A 12963-nucleotide genomic window follows, 5' to 3' on the forward strand; every position below is an offset into this window, starting at 1 on the left:
GGCTAGGAAGTACTCTATACAAAGTAGTTACTATTATTAGCTATTATATTTCAACTGATGAAAGGTACAAAGAAACTCCCAGGAAGCGGGTCATTGCTGCATGCCGCTCTCTTTAAAGAACGCCCAGCAGTAATCCCATACGTAGCCAACAAGATATGTGGACGTCAAAAGTAAGTGCTCCTTGGGTGCAGCACACCAACATGGCACATATATACATATGTAACAAACCTGCACGTTGTGCACATGTACCCTAAAACTTAAAGTATAATAATAATAAAATTAAAAAAAAAAAAAGTAAGTGCTCCTATGCAACATACCCAGTAAATTAATGATTCCAACTTCCTTTTCAGTTAAAGCAGTGGATCAGAATTTGAGAAGGAGTAAAGGTCAAGGCTATGAGGTCTAACTAACATGGTAGCATCAGAGCCTGGCCCATAGTAGGCCCCCAGTGTCTACTGGCTGAATGGATGGAGGCTGGTTGTTTAACTGTCAAACCATACTCTCTGGGGATAAGACCACAGTTAGCCAGAAGATAAAGTTTCTGCCTCCAATATTTTTGGGTCTTAGAAAGGAAAACAGTTTGCTAAAGATGACAGGAAACTCAAAACAAGGACCTGTTAATGCTTCCCCCAACTGGACGGAGGCATTGCAAAAGGATTCCTGGGCAACAGATGGGCAAAGAAAAATGTTTAAAAACAAAAGCAGGCACATAAGGTCATGAATTGGCCCAAAATAACCTGGGACACTGAGCAGACGGATGCAAGCAGTGCACCTGATGGAAATGAGGCCAAGCTGATGAGCTGAAATAGCCTCACTGGTGCCCTCCGTCCTGCTTTAGGAGCCTCAGCATGGAAAAGAGGCATGCATTAGCATTATCAGGTTTAGGTTTCCTCACATCCTTAGTGGGTTGCTTTCATTCCTAAGTCCCTAAAAAATTGGAAACCACTCCACTTATCAGGAGCACACTTTGGAATGCAGATCTGGAAGCTATTTTTTCCCTCCAGACATTTCATGACTTTGGTTTCTACAACAGCAGGCGATGGTGATGCTGCCAAGTTTCAAGAGAAGGGCACCTTATCTGCAAAGTCACGAATCCAAGGATCCACATGGGTTCCCACTGGCAAGGGCGGAAGGAAGTTGTGTGTCTTAGCTTCTTGAAAGATCAGAAGAAGATTGGGAGGTTTGGGTATACAGGTACCTCATTGTACCATGGTGCAACCCCCAGGGGAAAGACTGCTGGTAGCTTCTCAGAATCAGTAGTGGGTGGGGGCTGTGTAGCAGAGCATCATAGTAAATGCCCATTTGGTTGCAATGAACAGAAACTCAAACCAGCTAAAGCAAAAAGAGGGCATCTATAGGGAAGAAAAGCCAGCTCCTGATGTCCAAGCCTGACTCTTCAGCTTTGCTTAGCCACTGATTCTCTGACCTTCCTCATTTCCTCCTAGTAAACTCTCTTTCTGTTTAAGTTAGCCACAGGAGGTATCTGTTGTTTACAACCAAGGGATCTTGAGTGATACAAAGGGTCCTAGTGGAACCCAAGGGCAGTCACTGGAACTGGCCTTTACAAGGAAGGGAACTGGGAATCAGAAAGTCACTGGGAATCAAGGTAACTTTCTTCTGGGTCGGCTGGGAATGTATTCAGCTTCAAATAGCAGAAAACCCAATGTGAGTAGATTGTAAAAATCTGGAGCTCCTCCCACACAGACTCTGGCTTTATCTGATGGGATATTAACAAACATAAGGCAAGTAGAGACTTGAAAAGTGCTTGTGCATTGGGGCTTGTTCTCACCTGCTGTTCTTGGCAACCTGTGGCCACCACATGTGAACGAGCCTAGTCCAGTCAGCTGAAGGATGAGTGGGCCTGCTGAGCAGAGACAAAGCGTGGCAGTGGAAGGCCTCTCTAGACCAGGTTTCTCAACCTCAGTGCTATTGACATTTTAGATCAAATAATTCTTTGTTGTGGGGAGTTCTTTTGTCCATTGTAGAATGTTTAGCAGCACCTTTGGCCTCTACCTCTAGAAGGGCACCTGCCCTTCCTTTGTTGTGACAACTAAAATTATGTCCAGTCATGGCCAAAGTTCTCTTGGGGGGCAAAATTGCTCCTTGTTGAGAACTACTGCCCTAACCCAACTTGCCTGCCAAGGCCAGGTATATGAGGCCAGGTGTATGAAAGAGGCCATTCTAAACCATCCAGCCCCAGCCAAGACAGTCCAGACAGGAAAAGTGTGCAGCTTGACCCATGGAATCAAAAGAAATAGTATTTGTCATTTTAAGTCACTCAGTTTGGGTGGTTTGTTCCACAGCACAAATACATAGACCTGACTACAGTGGCTTAAATAGATAGGGATTTATTTGTCCTATACAACAGGAAGTACAGAGGTAGGCATTTCATTCATGGTTCAGAGCCCAGTGATTCTCAGAGAAGGCTCACCCAGGCCTTCTCGTCCCTCCACTCCACTATCCTTTGGCCTGCTGCTGGTGTCTGCTGATCCCCAAGGTGGCTGTTCCAGCTTCTGGTCTGAGCTCCAGGAGTGAGGAGACATGACAAAGGTACCAAGGGTGAATGCTTTCACCTCGAGAAGCTGGAAGGGAAGCCCTCCACAGGGGCTTTTCCTTACATGTCATTAGCGAGATTGGTCCAACATGGCCCATCCTAGCTGCAAGGGAGGTGGGAAAATCATGGCGATTAGCTTTGAGCCTATAAGGTAGAGGAAAGTGATGGCTGAGCAATGACTAAGTAGACTTAGTATCTGCTGAGCAGCTGCAGTATCTGCTGCACTGCCTCTGTGGGTTTTTTGTCTCTCCTTGCTGCATATCTATTCCAGCCTCCTTTTTTCTGAAGACTGGCTTTGTTTCCCTGAACACAAGTGGGGAAATGTCTGCTCTAGCCCTGGAACTGCATCAAGATTCTCAGCTCTATATTTGGGGATATGGTACAGTCTAATACCAGGTTCTTTAATATATTAGGTTTTTGAACATTTCTGAGATTTTCTAGAGTATTTGTAAAGTCAAGTTACACTCTCCTTTCTTACTGAATTTATTTTTTTTTTGAGACAAAGTGTTGCTCTGTTGCCCAGGCTGGAATGCAGTGGTACAGTCATAGCTCATTGCAGCCTCAACCTCCTGGGCTCAAGCGATCCTCCCAGCACAGCCTCCCAAATAGTTGTGACTACTGGCACACACCACCACACCGGCTAATTTTTAAGTATCTTGTAGAGACAGAGTCTCACTGTGTTGTCCAGGCTGATATGGAACTCCTAGGCTCAAGCAATCCTCCTGCCTCAGCCTCTCAAAGTGTTAGGATTACAGATGTGAGCCACCATGCCTGGCCTCTCACTGGCTTTAGATCCTAACCATGTGTAAGATGTGCCTCCGGTGGAATATCACACGGAGAGTTTGTCCTACTTCCCCCAGGTTTAATGGGTTTAAAGAATATATTTGGTTTTAAAATATAAAAAAATTTTTATTGTGGCTTTTTAAAAATAAAGTAGGCTGGGTGTGGTAGCTCATGCCTGTAATCCCATCACTTTGGGAGGCCAAGGTGGGTGGATCACCTGAGGTCAGGAGTTCCAGACCAGCCTGGCCAACATGGCGAAACCCCATCTCTACTAAAAATACAAAAAATTAGCCGGGTGTGGTGGCGGGTGCCTGTAATCCCAGCTACTTGGGAGGGTGAGGCTGGGGAATCGCTTGAACCCGGGAGGCGGAGGTTGCAGTGAGCGGAGATTGCGCCATTGCACTCCAGCCTGGGCAACCAGAGCGAAACTCCGTCTCAAAAAAAAAAAAAAAAAAAGTATTCATGATTTCTGGCTCTTCCATTTTTTTTTTTTGGCTGCCTGGCCACACAAGAATGGCAGTGAGGGCACGGATGGATGGAGAGAAGGCAGAACTTGGAAGGAGCAGAGAGTGCAGCAAGGAAAATGGGGGTCTCTCCAAACACCGTGGAACAGGAGTGTGTGTACCTAGGCAGTGTGTGCTCTTTGGTGACTAGGGACTTGGTCTGTCCTTGTGGCCTGGGACTGTAACAACTAGGCCATCTGGTGTATCAGAATGGACAGTATGAGATGGAATTAGAAACCTGGGTTCAAGACCCAACTCTTGAGTTGACTAGCTGTGTGATTTTAGGCAGGCCACGGAAGCCACGGAAGTTCTCAGGGCCTCTGCTTCCTCATCTGTCCAATGGGGAATGTAATACTATTTACCTCCCAGGGATGACGGAGGATTAAATGAGATGTGTTTTGAAAATTGTAGAGTGCTATATAGACGTTAGTCATTATTACGGAAGCAATAAAACTGATTGGTGTTCTAAATTTATTACAATAAACTGAGATTTTTTTTTTTTTTTTTTTGAGATGGAGTCTTGCTCTGTCACTCAGGCTAGAGTGCAGTTGTGTGATCTTGGCTCACTGCAATCACCACCTCCCAGGTTGAAGTGATTCTCCTGTCTCAGCCTCCCGAGTAGCTGGGATTACAGGCCCGGCCATTTTTTTGTTTTTTTTTTAAGACGGATTCTCACTCTGTTGCTCAGGCTGGAGTGCAATGGCGTGGTCTCGGCTCACTGCAACCTCTGCCTCCCAGGTTCAAGTGATTCTCCCGCCTCAGCCTCCTGAGTAACTGGGACTACAGGCCTATGCCACCACACCCGGCTAATTTTTGTATTTTTAGTAGAGACAGGGATTCACTATGTTTGCCAGGCTGGTCTCAAACTCCTGATCTTGTAATCCGCCTGCCTCGGCCTCCCAAAGTGCTGAGATTACAGGCATGAGCCATCCTGCCAGGCCATAACTGAGATTTGAATTCACTATCCCAAGGCCCTGAGAGCTCCAAGGTTACAATTCTGCCCTAAGGCTCCAGTAGAAGTCTTAGGTTTTCTCAAGTGTGAGTCTGTTGGAAGTCTTAGGAGGTTTGATATTTGGGAACATCATGACCCAACGTGGACCACATAATTATATCTACCAGGCCTGGACATCTGGGTTACACACTTCTATTCTTCATATACCTGAGTTCGTGTACATTCATAGGTATTTTTAAAAAAGAACCCTTCTCCCCACACACTCCAAAATATTATATTGTTCAAAATACTGGTCTAGGAAGCGAAACACTAGGGTAACAATCTTTAACGTCCTACAAAAGCAACTCAGTATTTTGACACAGATGACACAGAAGAGTCACATGAACTCACAGAGGATCACACGAGGCCTGGTGGGACGAGGTTTCTCTAGTACTTTCCACTTTGCTTAGAATGCAAAAGGCTCTGGCTGGACTTGCTGGAGGTCTCTTTTCTCAGCATCCCTCTTTCTTGGTCCATCTTTAGGGAGGCTTTTCTGGTTCCAACCTTTAACAAGCAAGAGAAAAAACACACAAACTCCATTGCAGCAAGACTCCAATTGTTCCACTCAAGTGGTTTTGTTATTTTTTATTTTATTTATTTATTTATTTATTTTTTGAGATGGAGTCTTGCTCTGTCGCCCAGACTGGAGTGCAGTGGCACAATCTCACTGCAAGCTCACTGCCAGCTCCGCCTCCCGGGTTCCCGCCATTCTCCTGCCTCAGTCTCCCGAGTAGCTGGGACTACAGGCGCCCGCCACCACACCTGGCTAATTTTTTTTGTATTTTTTTTTTTTAGTAGAGACGAGGTTTCACTGTGTTAGCCAGGATGGTCTCGATCTCCTGACCTCGTGATCCGCCCACCTTGGCCTCCCAAAGTGCTGGGATTACAGGCTTGAGCCACCGCGCCCGGCCTTATTTAATTATTTTTAACATGAGGAGAACTAGACACTTCCCATGTATTTTATTGTATTGAACTTATTTATTTACTTATTATTATTATTTTTTGAGACAGAGTCTTGTTCTGTGGCCCAGGCTGGAGTGCAGTGGCGTGATCTCTGCTCACTGCAACCTCCACCTCACGGAGTCAGGTGATTCTCCTGCCTCAGCCTGCCAAGCAGCTGGGACTACAGGCACATGCCGCCACACCCGGCTAATTTTTGTATTTTTAGTAGAGATGGGGTTTCACCATGTTGGTCAGGTTGGTCTGGAACTCCTGACCTCAAGTGATCTGCCCGCTTTGGCCTCCCATGGTGCTAGGATTACAGGCATGAGCCACTGCACCCGGCTGGTTTTGTTATATTTTTGTACATAAAATAAAATGTTTGTTGTAAAAAATATATATATACACACACACGTAGATATGAGCAAAAAAGAGATAAAATGACTCATCATTATCACATTACTCAAAGATAAGCCTTAGTAAGGTTTTGGGGTACACCCTTCCAGGTATACAGATATTGCTTTCCCTTTCTCTATTTTCTCTTGATATGGGGTCTCACTCGGTTGCCCCGGCTGGAGTGCTGTGGAGCAATCCCCGCTCACTGCAGCCTTGACCTCCTCAGGCTCAGGTGATCCTCCAACCTCAGCCTCCCGAGTAAGCTGGGACTATGGGTGTGCACCACTATGCCCAACTAATTATTTTATTTTATTTTATTTTTTGTAGAGACGAGGTTTTGCCATGTTGCCCAGGCTGGTCTCGAATTCCTGGGCTCAAGTGATCTGCCCTCCTTGGCCTCCCAGTGCTGAGATTACAGGCGTGAGCCACCAAGCCTGGTCCATTTACATATTTTTTAGTTTGAAACCAGGAGGTTCTTATGGTAAGCACATTCATTGTAATGGTGTTTCTCCTGAAAAGCTGTTACTGAATTGAATGTGTCTGAAGTCTCTGATGGCTTAGAACTGGGTGTCCAATCTTTTGGCTTTCCTGGGCCACAATGGAAGAAGAATAGTCTTGGGCCACACGTAAAATACACTAACACTAACGGTAGCTGATGAGCTAAAAAAAGAATTATCCCATAATGTTTTAAGAAAGTTTACGAATTTGTGTTGGGCTGCATTCAAAGCTGTCCTGGGCCACGGGTTGGACAAGCTTGGCTTACAAGGAGAAAGTGAAGTATATTTAAGGGGGTCTGTTTAACCCCTTGAGCACTTCCCAGCTTGAAAGAGGGGGCATCCTGGTGGCCGTGTGCATGACCCCACTCTCGGGCCATATTTGTTGGACACTTGGCACAGCTGGGCTTTTCCGACGCCCACTCCTAGGAGTCAGGGTAATGGGCTGTGAGATGCCACCTGCTCCCTGGGCTGGCCCTTTCAACTGGGGAACTGTGAGGCTGTCCCTTCTTGTCATACCACTGGAGAGAGAAGAAATCAGCAGAGGTATGGAGAGGGGCAGAAATGACACGGAGACGTGTGTATGCCCGAGCGCGTGCATGCACAAGAGACACGATGCCTGGGCTATCCTCCCAGTTCTCTCCTGTAGCTTTTTTTTTTTTTTGAGACAGAGTCTTGCTCTGTCACCCAGGCTGGAGTGCAGTGGCGTGATCTCTGCTCACTGCAAGCTCCACCTCCCGGGTTCACGCCATTCTCCTGCCTCAGCCTCCTGAGTAGCTGGGACAACAGGCGCCCGCCAGCATGCCCGGCTCATTTTTTTGTATTTTTTGTAGAGATGGGGTTTCACCATATTAGCCAGGATGGTCTCAAACTCCTGACCTCATGATCCGCCCATCTCGGCCTCCCAAAGTGCTGGGATTACAGGCGTGAGCCACCGCGCCCGGCCTTTCCCGTAGCTTTTATGAGGCATTCATTTCTGTATCTTTATAAAAGCCCCCCGCCCTGCCCCCTTTCTGAGTAGGTTTTTGTTAACTGCAACCCAAGATCTCTCTCGCAAACAATTCTGGACACACTATGGATAATACTGTGGCTTTTGCAAGTTTCTTTCCAACAGGATTTGCCTTGCCAACTCTGTTCCTGCAAAGCTTTGCCACTAGCCTTCAGGCTGCACATACACCTGGGGCAAGAGGGCTGGGTGGCTAGTCGCGTTTCAGCTCTGCCACCCACTACATGACCCTCAGTTTCCTCATCTGCCACATAGGGATGAATATCGATCCTGCCTTCCTCAGAGGGCAGAGAGGAGATTCTGGGAGGATTTCAATGGAAGGGTCTGTTAGGACCATCGCTTAAGCTCTTTTCACCTTAAGATGGATTTAAAAATCACCTCCTGAGGCCTGTGACAGTGGCTGACGGGAGCCTCAAACGTGTTTTGAGACTCTGCATTCAAGATTGTTTCAGGGCAAGAAAGGGTAAGTCAGTCCCATACCAGCCCACAAAGTAAATATTGGTCCAAATGCGCAGGGAAAAAGAAAACAGACAGCAAACTCAAAAGCCTTCCCCTCTAAACAACCCTTACTTTATATTCCTTTTCATTTGATTTTCAATAAAATTGCTGACTGTGGATGGTTTCCAAATGCCAGTGCCCTGAGCCGGCGTGGAGTTGGCTGTCACAATTGGAGCCAGGGAGTTTGTTAAAGAGTCCCAGGTCCCCGGGTCTCCAGCCCCAGGGCTGCCAGGAGCATGGGATGGGAAGCACCATGGAAGGGGCTTTGTTCTCTTTATGAAATGACAAAGGATGGGGCAGCAGAAGGCAGCCAGGACCGCTGACCTGGGAATGGGGAATGTAAAATGCACAGATTCCACTTGAGATATTTGGAACCACGTGCCTCACCCTTAGAATGAAAAGGCAGGGGTAGAAGTCGGTCATTTAAATAGCCACACCCAGGTGTGAATGAACTCAGGCCATCCTGGGGTGGCTGCTTCAGGAAACTGCAAGCCTCGGCTCTAGGAAGCCCCCTGCCCACTCCCAGACAACCTCAGGTCTAAGTTTAAATATACGGTCCTCAGGGAGGCCTCTCCTGGAGCTTGGACTGGGGGTGAAGACGTCCCTGTGAAATATGCTCAGCTCAGTTCAGGGGCCTTTGTCCTCCACACACTGGGCACAAAGTTATTATTTAATCATTATGTGTATTTACTTAAAAAAAAAAAAAAAAAGAGGCCAGGGGCGGTGGCTCATGCCTAAAATCCCAGCACTTTGGGAGGCTGAGGTGGGAGGATCACTTGAGCCTGGGAAGTGGAGGTTGCAGTGAACTGAGATGGTGCCACTGCACTACAGCCTGGACCACAGAGCAAGACCCGGTCTCCAAAAAAAAAAAAAAAAGCCCAAGACTGTAAGCCAGGCAGGCAGGCAGGCAGGGATCTTTATGTCTTCATTGGTCTAACTCTGTGTTTCTCAGCCTTTCTTTCACTATCAACCTCGCCCCCTGAGAATTCTTAGAGGTTTTTTCCCTAGCCCCTCACCCTTTTACAGATAGCAGTGTGTGTGTGTGTGTGTCCACATCTATGTAGATAGGTCTATTGCTTTATACATAAAAAGAATGAATTTTTGGCCAGGCGCGGGGGCTCATGCCTGTAATCCCTCCACCTTGGAAGGGTGGACCTGAGGTCAGGAGTTCCAGACTACCCTGGCCAATATAATGAAACCCTGTCTCTACTAAAAATACAAAAATTAGCCGGGCATGGTGGTGCATACCTGTAGTCCCAGCTACTCGGGAGGCTGAGGCAGGAGAATCGCTTGAACCTGGGAGGTGGAGGTTGCAGTGAGCCGAAATTGTACCACTGCACTCTAGCCTGAGCAATAGAGCAAGATTCTGTCTCAAAAAAAAAAAGGATGAATTTTTGCCCCCTCGGGGGTGATGCTGCCCCCATTGAGGATGCATCATCCAACCTTAACACCTGGACAGCCCCTGCCACGTTGCTGACTCTTAATATCTGTTGTGCGAATGAGGGCCAGGGCAGTCTCTCTTTTTGTTCACCCTTCTCTCCCCAGTGCTTAGCACAGTAGGTGGCCTAGCCTAGGTACTCAGTAAGTACTTGTTAACTGGAAGATTTTCCTTTTTAGCATATAGCCCACAAACAAAAGACTGTTGGCCAAAATGGAAAAAAAAAAAAAAAAAAATCAATGAATGGTATTTTGGAGGACAGAAAACAAAAACCCATAGGGCCTTGAAAAGAAAGGCACAAATCCAGTTCGGAAGCTTGTTAGGGATGGACACTTTTTTTTATGAGCAAGCAAGCCTGAAAGAGTAGATTTTCCACGTCCCATCTTCCTCAGGGTGGTGGTGATGACTCCATCACCTTAAGGACTCGAAGCACACTATAGAGGACGGAGACCCCAAGCTACATATTTCAAGGAACCTGGAGGAAACCTTTTTTTTTTTTTTTTTTGAGACAGAGTCTCGCTGTGTCCCCAGGCTGGAGTGCAGTGGTGCAATCTCGGCTCACTGCAAGCTCCGCCTCCCAGGTTCACACCATTCTCCTGCCTCAGCCTCCCAAGTAGCTGGGACCACAGGCACCTGCCACCATGCCCGGCTAATTTTTTGTATTTTTAGTAGAGACAGGGTTTCACCGTGTTAGCCAGGATGGTCTCGATCTCCTGATCTCGTGATCCGCCCGCCTCGGCCTCCCCAAGTGCTGGGATTACAGGCGTGAGTCACTGTGCCCAGCTTGAAGGAAACCTTTTTGCACCAAGGAGGTCCAAGCCATCAAACCCCTTTGCCTTTTGCATCAGAGAAAAATGGATTTTTTTTCTCAAGCTGTGGCTGGAGGGCTGCATAAATGGGAAGATGACTCTGTTCTTAGGCGAAGCACCATCTGCCCCCATCCTGTTAAGCCTGAAATTCCAGGGGGCTTCACATCTAAGAGCACCACAATATCCCTACATCTAGGGCCCATCCCAATGTCAACACTGTCATTTTACATCTCCACGTCATTCTCAGCCAATACCTGGCAGCAGGGCGGTGTCTGCCTGCTCCAGTCTCTCCAAGTGTGTGGATGAGTAAGCAACAGGCCTCCCCTTCATTCCCACTTTGCAGGTGGCAAAAGTCTCAGGTCTAGGGGGACCCTGGGGACACTCTCTACCCTCCTAACACCCAGAGCAGCAGCCACCTTCTAGTAGTCTTAAGACAATGGCGTCAGTTAAGAAGAGGCTTCTATTTTCCAAAAATGTCCCTTGCATAGAATATCTTCAGTTTTTCCAATGATAATTTTGTTGTCTCAGAATAACTGTGGCCTTTTATCAAACTTGTTAAATAAGCCTTTCTTATTCAACCAAAATGTGTTTTGCTTTCAAGCTTCCTGATAGCTTGCCTCTACTTTCTGCAAAGCAGGAGTGTGGACTGGATCAATTCCAGTTCCAGGGCTGATTTGTGAATGGCAATGATTCAACATGTTTAAGATTTTATAGACTTGATTAAAAAAGAGTGTTCAGCTGGGCGCAGTGGCTCACTCCTGTAATCCCAGTGCTTTGGGAGGCCGAGGCAGGCAGATTACGAGGTCAGAAGATCGAGACTATCCTGGCTAACACAGTGAAACCCCATCTCTACTAAAAATATAAAAAAAATTAGCCAGGCGTGATGGCATGCGCCTGTAGTCCCAGCTACTCGGAAGGCTGAGGCAGGAGAATTGCTTGATCCTGAGAGGTGGAGGTTGCAGTGAGCCGAGATCTAGCCACTGCACTCCAGCCTGGACAATAGAGTGAGACTCCGTCTCAAGCAAAACAAAACAAAACAAAACAACAAAAAAAGAGAATTCTAGAGGATGCTTTTTCTGCTCACCTGGGAATTTGAGTTCTGCATCCTGTTCTTCACCATCTCTACAAATACTCGTCTCTTCAATACACAAAGAATAAGAACAAAATTTAGCTTAGATTCCTCTTTGCCTTTTGCATCAAAGAAAAATGGATTTTTCTCCACTTTTAGATGCTACCCGTTTGGAATGCTGGGCCTTCCCAGGGACAGCATTCCAAACAGGTAGCATCTGAAAATTGAGAAAAATCCATTTTCTCAACAAGAAGGGGGCACAGCTTTTGGGAGCCACGGTGCCCCATCTTGCTGAGTCTCTTGGGGATCTCTGTTCTAGATTCCAGCAGAGGTGGAGGCTGGTCAACCCAGGGCCTGTGAGGAACACTGCTCTTCTCGGAGGACACGTCTGTTTTAGCTGGAGGCAGCGCCTCCCAGAGCAGGTGGAAGGGGCTGCAGATGCCCAGTGGTTCACACCTCAGCATCCCAATGGCTCAGGGATGGTGGGGCCCATGATGGTTGAACTCCCTTCAGGGGGCCTGTTTGAATGTCATCGTCACCCGGAATCTGAAGCTTGCTATTTCCCTGGGGTTTGGTTTACAGTTGCTGACCCTGGGGTCCCCAAGATGTGGCACCTCAGGGACAGTTCCCTGAAGAAAGAGCAGCCTCAGATACTGGGGACACCTCAGGGAGGGAGGGAGCTGGGCCCCCCTCTCAGAGATCCCCGACCTTCCGCAGGGGTTGCCAACCTCATGCCTACAGGGGCCAGGAAGTCAAAGAAGGCGGCGAGATGGAGATGGCAGCAAACCCAAGGGCCGAGGTCCTTTCTAAGGGGCTGGAAGCTGGTGGCATGTGGGACTGTGGACCTAGTGTCACCAGCAGATCCAAGTTTCCCAAAGAAGCCAGAAATCTGGAGTATTCTCTTAAAGTGCCTTTTTTTTTTTTTTTTGAGACAGAGTCTTGCTCTGTCGCCCAGGCTGGAGTGCAGTGGTGCGATCTCGGCTCACTGCAACCTTTGCCTCCCAGGTTCAAGCAATTCTCCTGCCTCAGCCTCCCAATAGCTTGGATTGCAGGCGCCTGCCACCACACCCGGCTAATTTTTGTATTTTTAGTAGAGATGAGGTTTCACCATGTTGGCCAGGCTGGTCTGGAACTCAAGTGATCAGCCCACCTCATCCTCCCAAAGTGCTGGAATTACAGGCGTGAGCCACCATGCCCTGCCAAAAGTGCCTTATTCTGAAATGGACCAAATGAGGCATAGCCGTGGGCTGCCATTTTGTGACGTCTGCCTCAGGGCTGCCCTGCTTGGCATCTAGCTGGTGCTCAGTGGATTGCTGGTGGGTTACCAGATAAAATACAGGATACCCAGTTACATTTGAATTTCAGAATGAAAACAAATACTTTAAGTATAACTATGTCCCATGCAATATTTGGAACATACTTAACACTAAATCACTATTTGTTATTTATCTGAAATTCAAATGTAACTGGGTATCTTGTTTTA

At 47.3% G+C, this 12963-nt stretch overlaps 1 protein-coding gene across 37 annotated transcripts in view; it reads right to left on the reverse strand.

Annotated features, from left to right (window-relative positions):
- Nucleotides 1–2332: 2332 nt before the first annotated feature.
- The window catches only part of FHAD1 (forkhead associated phosphopeptide binding domain 1), a 151131-nt gene continuing 140500 nt past the window's right edge, over nucleotides 2333–12963 (reverse strand). For 16 of the 37 annotated variants that reach the window (XM_054541338.1, XM_054541229.1, XM_054541279.1 and 13 more), the window contains 3 exons: nucleotides 11496–11549; nucleotides 5183–5335; nucleotides 2333–2657 (listed from right to left, as the gene is read on the reverse strand). In XM_054541338.1, the coding sequence (XP_054397313.1) occupies nucleotides 5219–5335; nucleotides 11496–11549 (171 nt within the window). In that variant the 3' untranslated portion in view covers nucleotides 2333–2657; nucleotides 5183–5218. Of the gene's footprint in view, nucleotides 2658–5182; nucleotides 5336–11493; nucleotides 11550–12963 lie in introns of those variants that run through there. The other 21 variants (XM_054541326.1, XM_054541259.1, XM_054541319.1 and 18 more) reach the window with 4 other exon arrangements.

The sequence above is a fragment of the Pongo abelii genome, chromosome 1 (assembly GCF_028885655.2).
Source record: "Pongo abelii isolate AG06213 chromosome 1, NHGRI_mPonAbe1-v2.0_pri, whole genome shotgun sequence".
Lineage (NCBI taxonomy): Eukaryota > Metazoa > Chordata > Mammalia > Primates > Hominidae > Pongo > Pongo abelii.